The following is a 19,477-nucleotide window of genomic DNA, read 5'->3' on the forward strand; positions in this document are numbered from 1 at the left end:
CTACACGATACTGAAAAAGAATGGATATGGAACTTTCTCTGGGAAGAAACCAAATTCAGTCTCCTTTTTGCATGAAAAATTAGCCTATCAAACTGCATCATATCAGACAAGATTCTTGAACATCTAACGAACTCAATGTAAGAAAACATACACCATTGAAGATCCAGTCAGCTAAACCTTTTATGGACAAAATCCAGCATACTAATAGGCATATGTACTTCAGAAAAACCTGATACGGTAACTTCAAACAACTCCCATTCACAGGCGAATCGAAGAAAAATGTTCAAACCTCCAGATCTTCACTGTAGAAGACCGGAAACTCGATCGTTTCCCGCATGATAAGATCCAATAATGAAATAAAAGGAACAATGGGAACGGGTTATTCGAAACAATCCAAATGCTTCAAATTTTTCTATCAACTTTACAACATTTCGTTTACAGTCATGGGTGATTGTCTGCATACTCTCACCGTTCGTACTAGAAATTATCATGCATCAGAAGACCAAAACCCACTAACCACTCGAGCCGGAGGAGGGGGAGGAGGAGGAGGAGGAGAGAGAGCGCTTACCGGTGGTGCGACAAGATCTTCCGATGGCAGAGAAACAATGGAGATTCCAGAACGAAGAGAAATTGAAGCCCTCACTCAGACTTGGTTCCTCTTCGCCGGCGAGACAGGAAGATTTCCCGATCGGTGGAGGATTATGCAGCGACACGGAGAAGTTCAGTAGTATGCTGAGGGAATCGACGACAAGATGGGAGCCCAACCCAATCACTCCAGACTACGTGACGTTTAACTGAAGAGAGGCGAAACAGTCTGCCGTTTTTAACCCAGGAAAAAAAAGGCTAGGTGAGACTTGTTGCATGTAGGGTAGAGACATTCGATCAGTTCGGGTTGATCGTGTCCGGTTCGGACATAGAATATTTATATCCAATCGGTATATAATTTTAATGGTTTCGGTTTGATTAGGGTATATTCAAATAAAAATTCGATAAGAAAACTCCATCTTTTGTTTTATATGACAACATTCATGCCATCATTGGTTTTATATGACAAACCAAAGTCAATCTAATATTAAAAGCAAGAACATGAACCAGTATTGCATCACAAATAATCGGTAGTTTTCTTCCATAAAATGGGTGAAAAGCAGACTTTCCATGAAGAGGGTTTATACCTCGCATCATTTGGATGGCAGTATCACCAAGCATGGTTTCAACCCTAGTAGCAGCTACAGCAACCTCACCCATAGGCGCTTCCATAAACTAAGTTACCCCAATATCAGATGTGGCGGTTCTCAGGATACAATCCCGATGAACAAGTCGAAGATCCCTTGCAAAATTCATTGGGAACAATTTTTCTTTTAGGTTCTGTAAGCAAGCAGAAATCAGAAGAATCTTACAACGAAACCAACATTGCAGGACCAGAGCGAATCAAAATGAGGCGCAACGGCAGACGGACCGATGGGCGGTGAAGATGAGACAGACGGCAACGAAGAGAGAGACTTGAGTCGAAGGCGACGACGGAGAGAGACCTAAGGAGAGATTCCGAAGACGGCGACGGAGCTGAAGAAGCAGGGAGAGAGGCAGAGGCAGAGCAAATCGTCGTCGATGGAAAACACGACAGAGACGAGAAACCCTAAGCCTAAGTTTTACATTTTAATCTCGGTTTATTCAAATAACCGAAATTAATCTGATATTTAACCAAACCGAACCGATTGATTATGGGATGACTGTAACCGTTCGGTTATTTTGCAATAACCGATTCGAACGCATAACCGATAACCAATTATTCGGGTCGGGTTTATCCGAACCCGACCCGAATGCCCATCTCTAGTTGCATCTGCATTACAATTTACAACCCATTTTTTCATGAATAGGTTGTGTCAGTACCAACCAAAGATCTACAAAAGAATATAACTCAATATTTTGTAACCATTTCCAAATCGTTGTAAATTAACCGTTGTAAAATATAATTTTGCTGAGTAAAAATCAATAACCAGTGAAAAAGAAATAAACACACAAATGAGTTTATTTGGATTAGTATTTAATTGGTCTAAGCTAAGAAATGGAGGAGGTTAAAATCATCCAATAAAAAATATAGACCAAGTCTAACATGTTTTGTTTGGCCGAAATAATAATAAAAAAAATAAGAAGAAAATACATGTGAATATTATTATAAGTATTTTATTTTTTGTTTTATGTTTTAATTAAAGAAAAAAAAGATAACTTGAATTTCAAATGATAGAAAATAGGGATAACCATTTTGGTTATTAACTGAATAGTCGAATCAAAATGAATCGAATAAGATATAATCATAACAGAACTGAATTCGATATAAAAAATCGAACGGTTATGATTTCTCTAATCTCGAAAAATCAAAACCGAATCGATTAAAAAGATAACCGAAAAAATCGATAATTTTTTTAAAAAAATAATTTTTTACAACAAAAAATTGAATCTGAATTGAAACTGAACCGAACATAACCTAAGTTTGTATAGAAAACGAATGGTTATAGCTCATCTATAATCGAAATATCGAACCCGAATATAACCGAACAAAACTCGAAATGGCTATTCCTAGTGGGAACCTTCCGACCGAACGAGAATATCCGATACTCAAATAGCCCCCATAGCTCCGAAGAAGCTCAGGAGCATGAACTCATTGTGGCTTAGGCAAAAGTTGGAGAGAATGATTCTTTGTTTTTCGTTCTGTAGTCGTTAATGTATAGTTTATAATTTTTTTGTGGTAACCAGATATTCTAGACTAATCATGTGACCAGAAACCAGCGAGGTGTGTATAGTTTATAGTTTTTTTTTTAATCAGTATGACTTTATAGTTTTTTTTGGTAAAATGTATGACTTTATAGTTAGAAGCATGATAAAGATGAAAAGTGAAGAAAGAAAAGTTGGAGCCATATTATTGTTGTTGCTATTATTTAATTACGTGACTTTCGTAAACTGTGATAAGAAAGTGAATGATTGGTATTATACTATGTTTGCGGTATTCGTAGTAATATATAAAAGTTTGGGTACCATTTTACATTTATAGGGAATTATGAGGGTGGAAAACGGGAAAACGGGAAGAATAACTGGACTTTCGGTTGTCTATTGGGCTTGGACCGTATAAGCCCAATAACAAATGGGCAGAAGATTATTTTATTTAGGCTTTGTTTTAAATTAATTGTTGCATGCTCATGTGTGTATGTATTTTTGCTTGATGAATATAATAATATATATACAGGTCAATGATCACGATTCGCAATAGTTTTCCAAATTTCCCGTATTTACCAAATATTATATAATTTGCATATCAATATTGAAAATCCAGATATAGTCATCAGTTAACTCGTATCCCATTCTTTCTTCTTCTTCTTCTTCTTATGCAATATTAAAAGAGAAAAGTTCCATTGTTTCACACTGCAATGAAGCAGAGGAAGAAGAGTAATCTCTTCATCTTCTTCGTCGTCTCCTCCATCATCCTTTTCGGCATTTTCATGTACGACGAGAACCTCAAATCCGTCGCCAAGTTCCCGTTCTTGAGTTCTAAACCCAATCATGATCAGGAGGCGATCTGGGTTGATCAAGAATCCGTCAAGAACGCAAACCCAGATCGAGATTCGGAAAAAAACGCAGACCCATTTCAGGAATCGCAGGTGACTACGATAGAAATGGCGGTGGACGACGGAGAAGTGGAGATACCCGCGGAGGATTGCGATGTCTTCACAGGAGAGTGGGTGTTCGACAACGAGACTCGACCCTTGTATAAAGAGGATCAGTGTGAGTTCTTGACGTCGCAAATGACGTGCATGAGGAATGGGCGGAAGGATTCTCTGTATCAGAACTGGAGATGGCAACCCAGAGACTGTTCTTTGCCAAAGTACAAAAAAACAACGATCAAATCCATTTGGATGTAATGTTTTCATCTGTGTCTGGGATCTGATAAAAGTTTTTTTCTTCTCCTTTTCTTGTTTCCAATGTTGTTGTGTTTTTGGAGAAAGGTTCAAAGCGAGATTATTGCTGGAGAGGCTGAAGAACAAGAGACTGATGTTCGTTGGGGATTCACTGAACAGAAACCAGTGGGAGTCAATGGTTTGTTTGGTTCAATCTGTCATCCCTCCTGGTCGTAAGAACTTGAGCAAGACTGGTTCTCTCTCCCTCTTCAGAATCGAGGTCTCTCTCTCTCTCTCTCTCTCGGTTTGTCGAAACCGATGAGATTGCAATATAATATTTGTTTCCACTGCAGAAACCAGATCTGCAAGATTCTTATATATTTATGATATATATATATATATATATAGGATTATAATGCGACAGTGGAGTTTTACTGGGCGCCGTTTTTGGTAGAGTCGAATTCTGATGATCCAAAGAAGCACAGTAACTTGAACCGTATAATAATGGCGGAGTCAATCCAAAAGCACGGAGTCAACTGGAAAGGCGTTGACTTTTTGGTCTTCAACACTTACATCTGGTGGATGAACACTTTCTCCATCAAAGCCCTGTATGAATACCCATCCCCTCGTATACATACACACACACACCCATATATACGTATACACATACACAATAAATAACGGTGTCTGGACGCATTTTCGGTGATTTGGTTCGATGGAACAGACGAGGATCGTTCGATAACGGAGACACGGAGTACGACGAGATCGAACGGTCGGCAGCTTACGAGAGGGTGATGAAGACATGGGGGGATTGGGTTGACCAAAACATTGACCCGAACCGTACAACTGTCTTCTTCAACAGCATGTCCCCTCTTCATATCAAGTAACTCCGCTAAACGTCTTCTTAATCACAATCGTAATAATGATTATCATGTCCTAATTGTCATGTCTTCTGAATTGTTTTTACGTATTTTCATAAAGGAAAATGGTATTATTTATATCACTTTTCGTTTTATATTTGGGATGAAAAAGAAAAAAGAAAAAACAGTGAACTAAATGAAAACAAATTATACTTTCATGATTTATTTGAATCATTGAATCGAATGTGTATATGTGAGATGATTTATTTAATTATTTTGTTGATAATTATATAAGTACATTTCAATGATTAATATTTTTCATTTATTTTATATGAAATTATTAATTGTTCATTGTATAATTAATAAGTTTGTGGATTTTCATTTATTTTATCGATCGTTCTCTTTTTAAAAAACAATTTGTGGATTTTTATCAAAGGATAATTAATACGTTTTGTATATAAATGTAATAGAGATTTTTGTATAGATAATCACCATTTTTTAATATATATATTAAATTTAATATTTTAACATCTTTTTGTCTACGACTTAAAATATGTTAAAAAAAATTGTAATCGTTTTTGTAGGAGTTTGGATTGGGAGAATCCAGATGGCATAAAGTGTGCGTTGGAGAGAATGCCGATCTTAAACATGTCGATGCCTTTTAACGTTGGGACGGACTACAGGTTGTTTTCCATAGCGGAAAACGTCACGCATTCTCTCAAAGTCCCGGTTCACTTTCTCAACATAACAAGACTCTCGGAATATCGGAAAGATGCTCACACTTCGGTTTATACTATCCGACAAGGGAAGATGATGACGTCGGAGCAACAGGCTGACCCGACTACCTACGCCGACTGCATCCATTGGTGCCTCCCTGGCTTGCCCGATACCTGGAACGAGTTCCTCTATATTCGTATCATATCACTGTTCTGATCTTATCTTAATCGGGATTTTCGAATTTCATGTTAAAAAGATATCGTTCAAATTCTTTTTTGGGTTTGTTAATTGCGAAATAGATTACACATTTCATTTTCTATAGAAGAATACGACTTGTGATTGGAATTTATAGTTTGATTCCTTGTTCATATCTTTGGAAAAAAAAATCAAGATAGTTTTTTTGATAAAGTTATCTTTAACTTTCTCATTCTTACAAAACGGAAATCACATATCACATGATTAATAATTATAAAATGATAGTTTTCTTGTTTATTTCGATTATAATTCTATTTTGAAAAATATGCAAAACATACTCATAAATAATAGATGACAATGACAAAACACCTTAGACGATATTGGAAAAAAATAATTATGATCTATATATATATATATAATTACAGTAGATTTTTTATTGGAGTGACATGTGTCCTATTTTTCAGAATTTAATAAAAAACATAATGAAGAGATTTATACCTAGAATACAATTAAAGTTTACCTTTTTCATAACTTTTTTGTATTAATGCATGCATAGTTAATTTAGTTAAATGAGGTTTGAATTTATTGAACAATAATTACTTTAATTAATTAATTCTCAACTATAAATTGTAGTTATGTGAGTTCATATTTTCTGGTTATTAGAATTATTTTACAGATTTTTTACCTTTTTTTTCTAAAAATTTATATATAAATATTTGTGTTATCCAAAACAGAGTAACTAATATATATGTGTCCTATTTAATTTTAAATTAGTTTAAATGTAAATAAAAAAATCCAACATAACGTACATTTAAAATTATTTATATATATATTATATATTAATTTTAAAAGTCTATTTTCTTCCATATGCATTTACTATATTTATTTAAATCAACATTCAATATTTTTTATTGAGATATTAAAAAAATTATTCTTTTTATTATAATAATGAAAGTCAAGATTGAATTAGTAAATTCTAAACTTTTTATTTATAGTAAAAATGATATGTTTAAATATAGTTTAAAAGTTTTTATATTTTTTATATAATAAATATATATATATATTAATTTATATTTTTATTATTATTACGTAGAAACTAGATGTATTTCTCATTGACCAATTCTAAATGTAGTTGCACGCATGATTATCACAAATATAGACAATAAACTGAAAAGATTCGTTCCATTTATTTTAGGATATTCTTTATATTTCTAATAATTGGTTATGTTTGGGAGACTTTTATTTTATAATCAAATTGATATTAGAACATATTTATACACATTAATTACAAATATTCCCTTTATAAATTAGAAAAACTTACGAGTAATATAAGAATATAATTAATTATCAGTTTAAGTGATAATATATGTATATATATACATCTATATAGTAGTCATTTACCGAAACTAAATACTTGATTCAAACCTATCCAAATTTTTATATATCTTGTCGATAGCATTTTTGCAATCAACTTCTCGATTAATTTTTCCATTGTTACCAATGAAAACGGATTGTCGAAATCACCATACTACAAATACATTACATGTGAATCAATAGATATGATAACATCTATCAATATGAAATAATGCACTACGAAATCATTACTGTTATAAGCAAATACTTAGCGTATATACCTCATGCTTAAGTTTCGAAAATGGTACATGTATAACCCGTAGCAATGACAACAACGGACTTTCTGGATTTTGCAGAAAATGTTGATCGCATTTGTAAAAATCAATATAAAACTACACAATCCAAGATAGAGAAAATAATATTAATAAATAAACGTGCAATATGATACTATAGAAGAATTACCGAAATGAATAATTCCAATATTATTTATGATTTACAAAATGTAAAAAACTAGAATTAGTTGAGTTGAGTACAACCTGAAAAACAAATGAACCAAGAGTCGATTTTAATGCAGTCAACTTTGTTATCCTCTCCATTATGTGAGACGATGCGTTCACCATGTCTTTTGATTTTAGATTACGTAGAAAAGTGACGGTATGGAAAAACTTGGTAGGAATGCTGAAATGTTTAACCTTTCAGGGTTTTACTTTTTGCAGATTTCCATACCGTTATTTTTTTGTATTTTGTTTTTTCATTTTTTTCATCTTTTTTTTTGTTTAATGTGCCGCTAACAAGATGAAACATGACTTTACATATATAAAATGAACATGAAAAAATATTTTTTTTAAGTGAACTGAATCACATAGTTTTTGAGATTTTTCATAAATAGGCATATATAAACGATGATAACATTAATTCCACTCAAATCCCACTTATTTGTCAGTGAACTCTCAATCTGCAACACAGAAAGAATACACCAATTCTGTCAAGACTGAACAGTAAAACCACAAATCAAAACTCTCATATACATACATTATATTTTTGGATGGCATAATTAAAGAAAAGAGATAACTTTGTTGCTTGATGAGTTTTGATTTACAGAAGATGGAGCGGTCCTCATGGTTAAGGTGGTAAAAGTCATCTTTTCTCACACGTTATGTCTTAGGTTGGAACTCGACAAGAGATTCATTGGAAGGATCCTTAGCCATGAATGTGATGTAGAATTTCATATCAAGGTTTGCGCCGCGTGTATTCAGCCTCACCACATGGTCGAATTGCATATCGGTTCCCTTGACAATACATACATAGGAGGATCACACACATGCAATATCTATAGTATATAAATGTCATTTACTTACGAATTGTTCAATGTATTTCTGCAGACAAGCAGTTGAATTTATATGCTCCGCAACTAAACACAATTTTACTCATCCTTACAAAATTAAAATCACCCATGAATTTTGCGCGAGAACAAATCTTTTCCCCTCCGGGATCTCTCCAGAACCAACCAGTAACACCATCATGAATATTGCATCTTCCCGTATCCGCTTCTATCCATTTGGTGCGACAAATACCCTATAAAATGAGCATCTTAAGCATCTATTCACAAACAATTAATTAAAAAATATTTTTGTCTTACCTCTTTAAGGTCGAATAAGTCGTCGGTTATATTCAAAACTATAACTACGAGACCTTGATTCAGTTTCTCTCTTATGAAGTCATAGTCGACAACCTCATTTATTACAAATACGTATAGAACAAACATATATTATCTACTACTTACCGTCTGACCTCCTTTCAACAACCCCTTCTTGAGAACGTATTTAACAGCTCTCCCGAGGTTTCCAATACTATAATCATCTTTCTTATCTTTTTGTTTAACATCTTCCGCAAAAACGTTATAGTCCAACTTCAAGTGTTTGCTACAATCTTGGTTCAATATCAACAATCCAAGATAGAGAAAACAATATTAATAAATAAACGTGCAATATGCTACTATAGAAGAATTACCAAAATGAATAATTCAAATAATATTTATGATTTACAAAATGTAAAAAAACTAGAATTAGTTGAGTTGAATGCAACCTGAAAAACAAATGAACCAAGAGTCGATTTTAATGCAGTCAACTTTGTTATTCTCCCCATTATGTGAGACGATGCGTTCGCCATGTCTGTTGATTTTCAAAAGTTTGAACTCTCGTGAATCTCGTGCAAATGAGAAGTGCACAAGACATTACATCTTTAAAAACGTCATAAATTCTATGTATTTCCGACGAATTTATATCTCTGTATCATTATATATTGTCAATTTTCATATTGATATATCAACCAAAAGACCAAATTTATCACAACAATCAATACAACTTGTTCACAGATGAAAAAGTAAGGTTAGATTACAAAGTAAATAAATCATTATCTCTTTACAAACCAGATATGATAATATTTATAATTTACAAAGTAAGGTTAGGTTACAAAGTAAATAAATCATGATCTCTCTACATTAATAAATAAACGTGCAATATGATACTATAGAAGAATTACCAAAATGAATAATTCAAATAATATTTATGAATTACAAAATGTAAAAAATAAGAATTAGTTGAGTTGAGTACAACCTGAGAAACAAATGAACCAAGAGTCGATTTTAATGCAGTCAACTTTTGTTATCCTCCCCATTATGTGAGACGATTCGTTCGCAATGTCTTTTGATTGTCAAAAGTCTGAACTCTCGCGAATTTCGTACAAATGATAAGTGAACAAGACATTACATCTTTAAAAACGCCATAAATTCTATATATTTCCGATGAATTTCTATCTTTATATCATTATATATTGTCAATTTTCATATTGAAAAAAACAAATGTCAACTAAAAGACCAAATTTATCACAATAATCAAGGCAACTTGCTCACAGGTGAAAAAGTAAGGTTAGATTACAAAGTAAATAAATCATGATTTCTCTATAAACCAGATACACACACTAAGAATAATGCAATATACATACAGTGGAACACACAAGAGTATCTCTTCTGTTGACGTATCTTGTATACAGTTTCTACACTCTCTCAAATTTCTATAATATCAATACGAACAAAAAATACATGAATCCATATCTTAGACAGTAAGTGAAAGGATCTTACAGATAAGAATCTGCGTAGTCGGTTGAAATCGGAAGGAACAACTTTCTATGTCTTTTCTTTGTATGATGAGTTAAGAATTTGTAGAAAAAACTGCAATGCGAAGAAGGAAACATTTTTTCTTTTTATTATATTTTTTGTTTATATTAGTTTTTTTTTGTTGTCTAAAGTTTAATATTGATATATTTGTATTTGTATATGTATGTTCTTTTCACGATTCACGCTGTTTTATATATCTATTTATAAAATGTGTAGAAGTTATGTTGTTTTTATATTTTTTCGTTATTATAATTTTTTTTATAGAATTTTTACCCTTTTTTCTAAAAGTTTATATATAAATATTTGTATTTGTGTATATATGTTCTTATTCATGCAAAAAAACAAAGTATTTTCAAAATATAGTAACTAATACGTGTCTAATTTTAAATTAGTTTAAACCATTTATATATATATTATATTAATTTAAGACCATTTTATTTCATATATATTTAATATATTAACTTAAATCAGTATTCAATATTTTTTTATTGATATATTAAAAAAAAACTTTATTCTTTTATTCTAATAATGAAGTTCAAGACTGAATTAGTAAATTTGAAACTTTTTTATTTATAATAAAAGGGTGAGATGTTTAGATATATTAAAAAAAATGTTTATATTTTTTATATAATAAATACATGTATTAATTATATTTTTACTATGATTATGTCGAAGTTTGATGTATTCTTTATTAACCAGCTCTAAACATAGTTGTAGACACGATTATTACAGGTATGACTAATAAAATGGAAAGGTACATTCCTTTTATTTCAGGATATTCTTTATATTTCTATAATTGGTTATATCTTGATACTTTAATTTTAAAATCAAATTGATTAAGTATTATGACATATTCATACACATTAAGTACAAATATTCCCTATATATATTAGAAAAATTTACGAATCATATAAGAATATAATTAGTAGTCTAAGTGATAATATATGTATATATATACATATCTATAATGACGCAATCCTATATAAGAACCAATTAAATCGGTTTGTACTGAAATCACAATATATATATATATATATATATATATATATATATATAATAATCACAATAGTTAATATTTTTGTATATGTGTAAATATGATTATTCAAAAAAAAAATATGAATATTGTGGAGAAATCGTATAGAAAAATGAAAGTTACCATAGAATGAAGGTGGGGTGGTGGTTTAGTTACATGCGATGTGGTATAACACAAACATAACTCATTAGGGGAAGGTGAGAACATGAGAATTTTTATAGAGAAACGTTTTGTATAATTTTCGAGTCGACATCGTTTTCGGTCATATCCATGTCTATACATTCAAAGTTCTTCTCTCTCTTTCAAAGATTAGTCTCTAATAAAAATTCTTAAACTTTGTATTATTAGAAAAAAAATTATCTAAGTGAAAAAATGACGAGGAATAGAGAGACAAAGGAGACGAGTTGAGATCAAATAACGGAAAGAAGAAACAATGAGTTATTTGTATTTATCCTTAGATCTCACAAAAGTGAAATTTTGAGTCGTAAAATTCTAAAAACATTATTTCGGTGTTCCATATTCTAATTTTTAATTCTATATTATAACCCGCAAAATTATAAAAACAAAAACTATTAACAATTCTTTTTCAAAAATAATGTAACATTTTATTATTTGATAGTTTAAAAAAATTCATTTTAGAATATATATTACAAAATAAAAATATTTAATTTTAAAACTGATAAAATCTTTTTAAAAATTTATATGTAATTTGAATACGTGCTATGGACGCGGAAATTACCTAGAGTTATAAAAAAAAAAGAAAACAAATAATTATTTGATGAAAATACATATTATTTTATGTGCAAAACAATCTTTGTTTTTTTCTAAAAACTTTAAAAAAAAATTGAAAAGAACTCGACAAAAATCGAATAAACATAATTTTCTATTAACTAAAAAGACGAATACAAAATTAATCAAATCGAAACCGAAAACGATGGATTGATGATAACACCATGTTCTCCATTTTTGTAAAGGGAAACAAAATGAAAAATCAGAACTAACGTAAATGTTTCGGACCATGTTAAATTTACGATTTGTATTAGGCTAGATTGGATACGGTTAACTATCTTAAAATTTAAGGTATTGGGATTTGTATTCGAAAACGTATTTGGATGGGAGGGAGAGATCTGTTTGACGACTGAGATTCAACTCTTGCATCCGATTCCGACAGTGTTGGCCGAATTCAAATGATCAAACTGAACAGTGACGGCTGGATAAACGACGAGCATTCCGTATCTCAAATCGTGAAACGACAAGGTGTCTGGGATGTGCTCAGATCGCGTGCGCGCACGCTCATTAGGAGAGAGAGTGGGCCTTGTGGGCGGCAAGAGTGGGGAGAAAAAAAAAGGATGAAGAGCCTCTGAATCTTCGTTGCCACACACAGACATAGGACCTTCACCTTGAGCTCTGTGCCTTCTGCTTGCTCGTATGTCTTCCTCTTGAGCTTCTACGATCACATCAATGGCCGTCGCTCTGAACGCCGGCGCCGGTTTCACTTCTCCGGTGAATTTCCCCCTCCCTTGGCTGTTTCGATTTGTCGTACAGTTGAATTTTTCTCCATTTTTGATTTGACGATGGCATATTTATGTTCAAAACTTTCATGGGTTACACACGTTGAATGCTATGGAGGGGAAAATGGGAAATCCAATTCGAGATATACCCAGAAAAAAAGTACTGTACTTTGCACTAGTTTGGGTTTGAATCATTATTGACGGGTTCTGCATTTTGTTAAGTGTCCAATGTCTAGGGTTTAAATTCCAATAAGAGTAGGGTTCAATGAGGAGAGGAGACTGTTTATATCGTTTGAGTAATCTGTGGGTTAGATACGATTATGGTCTGACAATATCTTCCCCTTTGGTTTTCAAAGCTTCATACCAGATATCATCCTGTTCTAAGATCATTGGTCAAAGTTCCACCACCAAAGGCCACGCCTTTTGAATCCATCTCTTACATAAATGGTTCAAGGGGATTGATTTCCGACAAAAGAAGATTGGTCGTATCTTGTAAAGCCCTTGATGATGATGATGTTGGTGAAACTCCATCGCTGTCTGAAACCAGAGAGCCAGGAAATGGGTCAGCTTCCTCTAGTGAGATGCAGACCGCCAGCAAGAGAGCTCCTTTGACGGCACGGGAGCGGCTAAGAGCAGCTCGGGTCCTTAGCCGATACACCGAGACGGCACCAAAACAATCGTCGAAACCCGAGATGGGAAGAAAACTGTTGGATGCGATGAAGGAGAGCGACAAGAAAGAGAAGAAGAAACCAGGGCTCCCGGAAGCACCCACCAACTTGTTTGATGATAGCAAGAGGGGGCTGCCCCAAGGCTTTACCTTCCAGTTCCCAGGAGGCAATGAAATTCTAATCATTGCGGTTTCCTTTGTGCTCATAAGCACTGCTATGTTTGCCACTACTTACCTTGTCTGGAAGCTCGGCGCTATTCACTTTAATGAATATTAGTCAGATTTGAAACAAGTTTGATCGGATTCCTCAACCGGGTAGAGCTTTACTTGCGTCAGTTAGTTCAATAGATGCATGTACAGGGATGGGTGTTTTGTATCAGATTCCAAAACGCTCACCCATATATATATATATATGGATACCAAAGTTACAATTTGATATCTGTTCATAAGGATCCTACAACTTAAGATACCAACTAACAGGTACAAGGTAAGGTCGAACAAGAATTGTCATTCCAAAGAGAGCTTGGAAGCACCCTGAATGGGCAGGAGATGAAAAATCCCCAACCAAATTCAAAGAAATCCGATTATACTTGACACCAGTACCAGTAGTATACGATCATTGTATGAACAAACAAATGATTTAAATATGACATCAATATCCAAACGAATAAGGCATTTCAATGAAGATAGTCAAACACCCGAATTCAAGTGATATCAGGATCGATTGGACCATGAGTATCATTCTGAGAGGGAAGAGTTGCGACATTCAAAGCACATGTAAACGAAGATTCGTTTGAAAAGGCGAAACGAATCCGAACATAGAGTATTGATTTGAGATCATCCAACAAAAATGTATCCCGGAATATTGGAAACACATGAGTTCGGATAACTGAAACTTGGGATTTCCAGAGAATCTAAGAACAAGATAAGATCAGACAAGAACCGACGGGGAAACAGGAGGAAAGCGAAGAAGCGGTTTCAAGGTTCTACTTGGATCTCTGTCTCATCTTTCTTCTTTTCCTCTTCAGCCTCCTCATACGCTTCTTCTTCCACTGAAAGCGAAAACATTCAAACAGAGCCGCTTTCATGTCGAAATAAACTAATCGATCGGACAGATATGAACGAATCGAACAACGAAGCGGCGGAGGTCAGAAGATCGTTGTTACCTTGGCTCTCATGGCGGAGAAAGACCGATTACGTCACTCTTGTTCAGGAAAACCCTAGCCTACGATTTCACGACGACGGGAGCACACGAGAGGAATGAAGTCGGCCGTAAGCAGCATATGTATCTCTCTCTCGGAAACCCTAGGGGAAAAGCATGAGGCCGAGAAAGATTTGGGCTTCCCTCAAAATCTATGAGTTTGGAAGGCCCATATTAATCCAACTTTAGAATTCAAAACCAAAACACAAAAATTGAAAATTAAGATTTTATAAATTAAATTTTTCTTAAAATATTCAACTAAAAATCAAAAACTCTAATTTTCAGATTTATAAATACTACAAAATCAAAAACCAAAAACTAAAATTCAAAAGTCTAACTTGCACATCGCATTCAGCTTTTTTTTTTTGTCTTGGTAACTTGCATATTACAATCTCTAGTTTTTTTTTCTTAAAACGAGGGCAGTGCACTGTCTAACAAACATGACCAATTTACAAGAGAAGAGAGCATATATATATATATATATATATCATATGTTACAGGAACTATCTAAAACCCCGGCACTGTCACAAATGGTAGCACGGATTCAATTGGGAGGTTCAAGAGGCCTCTGCTGCTAGTTGTTGTTGAAGCTGGATGTGGGTTCCTTGCAGCTTGTATTTCCAACCCCATGTCCCACTGCTCATCAACTCTTCTTTGATGGGCTCCAGCTTCATGTCCACTCCCCCTGATCACCGTTATCATCATGAGGAAAAACTATGCACACACTCCCTATGTATCTATCTGTTACTCTCGGGCTTTCGATATGAACCTGAATTTGCCGGTGTTATCTTCAGTCTGTGGCCATCGGGTACTTCGAAAACTTGATCTCCCTGTGCATCATTGGAAACCAAATAAAACCCAAGATTTGATTCGTGAAGATTATCATACGGGCGGCCAATTTGGTTAGTGACCAAACAACTGAACTGGTATGACACATAACCGTAACCGAACATAATCCGATATAAAAATCGAATGATTATCATCTATCTAAACACGAATAAACCCAACAACAATATAACCGAAAAGCCGAACAATTGTTTTTAAAAAAAGTGAGTATTTTCATCAATAAAAACCGAAACCAAATTGAATCGTACTGAATTCAGTATAAACAAAAATAAATGGTCATAGTTTTTCTAAAACCAAAATAACCGAGCCAAACTCGAAACCCAAACAGGCCACCCTTATGCATTATCTAGGTTTCCGACACTACCTCAATCCTTTTTTTTCAAGTGTGGTTAGTGTATCTCGTACCTGTATTGTTACATTGCTGGCCTCAAATTCCGCGTTTCCATGCAATACGATTTTACAAGTCTCGAGCCGATGCACATGATGTTTCCAATACACGTTTGTTTTGCAGTTCCAGTCGATCCCTCTGTTGAGTATCTCGACGTTTTGCAACTTACACTTCCCGCACCTACAAAAACAACAAACACCAAACAAATCACGTTGAATGCAGCAAATATCGTACAATAAAATCGAGAATGTGTGGTTTTACCTATGTCCATAATGTAATATTGGTTCACCATTTTCATTGATCCTTGTTGAGCCCATTGCATTTTCCGCCATGACGATCAGGCTACCATCAACCTAATCTCACAGAAAAACATAAATCAGAATACGATTCGAATATGAACATGTCTAATCAAATTCTTGTAGTTGGAATATGAACTACCTGAACATTGTTCCACCAGAACTCTGCAACTTCTAGTTGCAATTCCGAGCATTTTGAGATTGACCCTCTGCTAAACTGTGGCAAAGGTTAAGAAGAAAACATTGTCTTATACTTTCGAACGTGTGTTAAAAAGGTAATAAATTCGCAAGAAACAGTAAGGAGAGATCATTGACTCACTTTCTGTCTCATAACTTCCCAAAGAGGGCCGAGAGCAGGATGTAGAAAGATAAGATAAGGAGGCGGGGATTCCACATATTTATCGTTAGCTTCGATCTTAAAAAAAAAAAAAGAAAACATAAACCTATTCACTTCAATTTTCCGTTAACGAAACTAAGAACCATGGACCGCAGCTAAAATCAAACGTAAAAGACAGGCTAACCTTGGGGAGTTCAATATCACATTGCGTAAGGAGGTCATACGCATTCCGGAGTACATCCAACAGCGCACCATCTGGTGTCTGTAAGACCGATCAAAATTCAGGTGAGAAGCAGATCTTTGTACGAATTGTAGTTGATAATCAAGATCCACCGTTACGATTTGAGGCAAAAGCTTGAAACTTTAAAGAGAAATCTCCCGAAGGGCTTGTAAAAATGCCCCACCACTAGACAGAAAAGAAAGATAACCTGGTGTAATTCACCACTTGCTTGCTTTCTCTTCTTCTTGGCGGACGATGTAACCCTGCGTCTTTCATTGTGAACTATAAAAGTATCCAGCTTGTCTGCCAAAATGGTATCAATACCATAATTATCACAACCTCGAGGCAAAAGTAAAACCAACTAAGTAACATTCGTATAACTCCCACCTTCTAATTCTATACTGTCAATACATCTAGATGGAAACGTATTAGAAAAGTGATCCGCTATATTTTGCATCGTACATTCCAGTCTACCCCCAGAAACTCTGCAACAGAAAAGAGTAAGGATATGGATTCAAACAAAGCAGAAATTGCAACAAATGCAGGTGAAGACTCCATAAAGGGAATTGGTCGAGTAAAGAAAGCTCTAGGCAGTGATCTCAATCCAACAAAGGCATCTATCTACCAGAAGCAAAACATCAGAGCAAGATTTATGAGATAGAATGGTGCAACAAGGAAAGAGCAGAGCGGTCAAATTACTTGTGGTAATCTCCATACTGATCGACATACTCAATCCACTTCTTTGTATTAAGAACCATATTTGGCAAACTTTTTGCATTACTGCTTGATCCAATTAACTCGGCAGAAGGCAAGTCCACATATAGAATGTTTGTATTTGCGGGGAAATTAGCCTGCGAACTTGAGAAAGAAGAGAACAAAAATAGACATGTCAGAAAATTGTGAGATTCCGAGCTTAAGGACTTGCACTACAGAAAATACTGTACTACAAGAGAACTTAGTATGAAGGTGTCAATGCTCTAATCTGAAAGAGGAATACAGGGAAATATTTGTCAAAAACAAATGCATTTTTCGAATCAATGAACTCAAGGAACAAAGAAATGATACCCATTTGAAGAAAATGGTTTGCTGGAGATTCCGAATTTATCAAACTCCGTATACTCAATGCATGATATACCATATTTCCATTTCCCGTCGGAATTCTTCTTCTCTACCAACACATTAATTCCTTCCGTTGCCCCAGAATTCCTTTCACAAGATGCGAAACCAAGTTTCTGACATAGACATTGAAAAATAAAGGTATTATTTCACCCTTTTTCTTCAGTGGTAAAAGGGGTTTGTAATTACATTAAGAAATGTCAATCCATGCATAGGGCTGACATAAGTTCTTAAAGGTATGTGGTTTTAAGAAAGCATGGTCATGCCCAAAGTGGATAGGTAACTCTCAAAAAGCTAATAAGAATTGGGCATATAATGGAGCATAGACTTTAATTCTTCGAATCCTAAAAGAACATATCCATCATATGCTTTCAAGGAACTCAGTGCATGATACAGGGTCTCGTCTTCGACTCAGTACGAGATTGCAGTCAACAGTTAATGGAAGAATCATAGTCGAAAAATCAATTAACTCGGTGCAGAGCATGAGGCATACCTTTTGATACTGTAAACCAATCCCAGCCAGTGCCAAGAGGGTCAGATCTGTGGCAGCCACGACATTACTGCATATTATCACAACTTAATACCGAAACCATGTATTTGTATCTAGACATACTCCTATCTAAAAAAAACGATGCTAAAAAAGGTTTCAAGTAGCTAACCCAACTTGTCGGATAGTTGCTCCTTTTCTTCCACGTGCATAAAACCACTTAAAGACGCCTTTGTCATGAGCCAATTTCCAAATGACTCCATGGCCACCAGGTTTGCTAACCGGCACAAATGGCTCTGATATTATCCATTGACCGTCCTCAGCACTGACAGCTGGGACGAGAGGCTAGACATCATAAATCAAGATTTTTAACGATGAGTAAGCTGTCCCTGAAATGAAAGTGAACAGAAATCACACAGAAATACACTCTTCTTGTACCTGTTCAAAGACTCGGAAATTAGATTGACCTCTTCCGAACCATCTGAATCTTTTACAAAGAGAAGTTACATGTTCATGGTTGTTCTTCGCAGGACTTGTCATAATCGCAACAGGTGTGATACATTGCTCCCCATAAAGTTTGAAGTAGAGGAACTCTCTAGCCTATAACGATTGCACAAAGGATGAACATACAGCCTTAGTAAAAAGACATTGACAAACGCACTGTTTCAGCACCCAAAACAGAAAATTAAAAATTGGATCTTTTACTTCCATACTTGTAAGTGTCACCCTGTACCTGAAGATCTCTTATAAGGCCCTCCAACAAAGTCCGTCCACAATAATTAAGCATCGCTGCAGGAAGGCATTCACCTGTTTCTGGATCAACCAAACCTAGTCTGTCTGCTGCGCCTCCCAACGGGTATATTTCACCCAATTCTGGCAAACCCTAGAAAGCCTAACAATTTATTATCCAGAAAGCAAGTTTCAGTTGTTATAAAAGAAAACAGTGTCACACGAAATTACAAACCTCAATTCCCCAAACTGCCGCCTGAGAAGCATACTCTTTTTTCTGGGTAAGGTCAATGACGTTAGGAGCATGTATTTCTAAATACTGGCAATCCAAGGATTCTTCCACAAGCTGTGATCGGTTAGTAATCTGCCTCTTACTCGCTTGGTGAAGGAGCTCGAGAACCATTATCTGATATCTGCAAAAAACATACATGTCTCAGCAGGACGACCACACCCAGAAAA

The 19,477-nt window shown here is 34.5% G+C and overlaps 3 protein-coding genes, 1 long non-coding RNA gene and 1 pseudogene across 5 annotated transcripts in view; 2 read left to right on the forward strand and 3 right to left on the reverse strand.

Moving 5' to 3' along the window:
- The window catches only part of LOC104810982 (tubulin-folding cofactor E), a 5,650-nt gene extending 4,385 nt beyond the window's left edge, over positions 1–1,265 (reverse strand). Inside the window, exons 1-2 of one of the 2 annotated variants that reach the window (XM_010537535.1) lie at positions 1,173–1,265; positions 569–814 (exon numbers count right to left, since the gene is read on the reverse strand). The gene's annotated coding sequence lies outside the window, so the exon portion shown is untranslated. The remainder of the gene's footprint in view (positions 1–568; positions 815–1,172) is intronic. The other variant, XM_010537612.1, reaches the window with a different exon arrangement.
- A 2,112-nt stretch (positions 1,266–3,377) lies between these two features.
- Positions 3,378–5,734, forward strand: LOC104811102 (annotated as a pseudogene).
- A 6,812-nt stretch (positions 5,735–12,546) lies between these two features.
- Positions 12,547–13,709, forward strand: LOC104811239. Its single transcript, XM_010537925.1, has 2 exons — positions 12,547–12,723; positions 13,088–13,709. Exons 1-2 carry the CDS (start codon positions 12,682–12,684, stop codon positions 13,673–13,675), a joined length of 630 nt encoding a protein of 209 aa, XP_010536227.1. The 5' UTR covers positions 12,547–12,681; the 3' UTR covers positions 13,676–13,709.
- Positions 13,710–14,101: 392 nt separating this feature from the next.
- LOC104811328 lies at positions 14,102–14,685 on the reverse strand. Its single transcript, XR_771432.2, has 2 exons — positions 14,565–14,685; positions 14,102–14,450 (listed from the first exon to the last, which is right to left on the reverse strand). It is a non-coding gene; the product is annotated as an uncharacterized LOC104811328 (long non-coding RNA).
- Positions 14,686–14,923: 238 nt separating this feature from the next.
- The window catches only part of LOC104811372 (UTP--glucose-1-phosphate uridylyltransferase 3, chloroplastic-like), a 6,353-nt gene continuing 1,799 nt past the window's right edge, over positions 14,924–19,477 (reverse strand). The window contains exons 2-17 of the mRNA XM_010538079.1: positions 19,254–19,431; positions 19,023–19,172; positions 18,728–18,889; positions 18,462–18,634; positions 18,296–18,362; positions 17,752–17,918; positions 17,386–17,544; positions 17,074–17,171; positions 16,895–16,989; positions 16,651–16,728; positions 16,449–16,544; positions 16,272–16,346; positions 16,095–16,186; positions 15,851–16,013; positions 15,369–15,429; positions 14,924–15,284 (exon numbers count right to left, since the gene is read on the reverse strand). Coding sequence (XP_010536381.1) covers positions 15,157–15,284; positions 15,369–15,429; positions 15,851–16,013; positions 16,095–16,186; positions 16,272–16,346; positions 16,449–16,544; positions 16,651–16,728; positions 16,895–16,989; positions 17,074–17,171; positions 17,386–17,544; positions 17,752–17,918; positions 18,296–18,362; positions 18,462–18,634; positions 18,728–18,889; positions 19,023–19,172; positions 19,254–19,431 — 1,942 coding nt within the window. The 3' untranslated portion in view covers positions 14,924–15,156. The remainder of the gene's footprint in view (positions 15,285–15,368; positions 15,430–15,850; positions 16,014–16,094; positions 16,187–16,271; positions 16,347–16,448; positions 16,545–16,650; positions 16,729–16,894; positions 16,990–17,073; positions 17,172–17,385; positions 17,545–17,751; positions 17,919–18,295; positions 18,363–18,461; positions 18,635–18,727; positions 18,890–19,022; positions 19,173–19,253; positions 19,432–19,477) is intronic.

Source organism: Tarenaya hassleriana, unplaced genomic scaffold (assembly GCF_000463585.1).
Source record: "Tarenaya hassleriana unplaced genomic scaffold, ASM46358v1 Cleome1, whole genome shotgun sequence".
Classification (NCBI taxonomy): Eukaryota; Viridiplantae; Streptophyta; class Magnoliopsida; order Brassicales; family Cleomaceae; genus Tarenaya; species Tarenaya hassleriana.

What these genes read in the sequence shown, in the direction of transcription:
- LOC104811239 (XM_010537925.1), top strand. Translation starts at nt 12,682, where the DNA reads ATGGCCGTCGCTCTGAACGCCGGCGCCGGTTTCACTTCTCCG. An exon ending in GCGCCGGTTTCACTTCTCCG is followed by an intron (nt 12,724 to 13,087) that starts GTGAATTTCCCC and finishes TGGTTTTCAAAG; the next exon opens with CTTCATACCAGATATCATCC.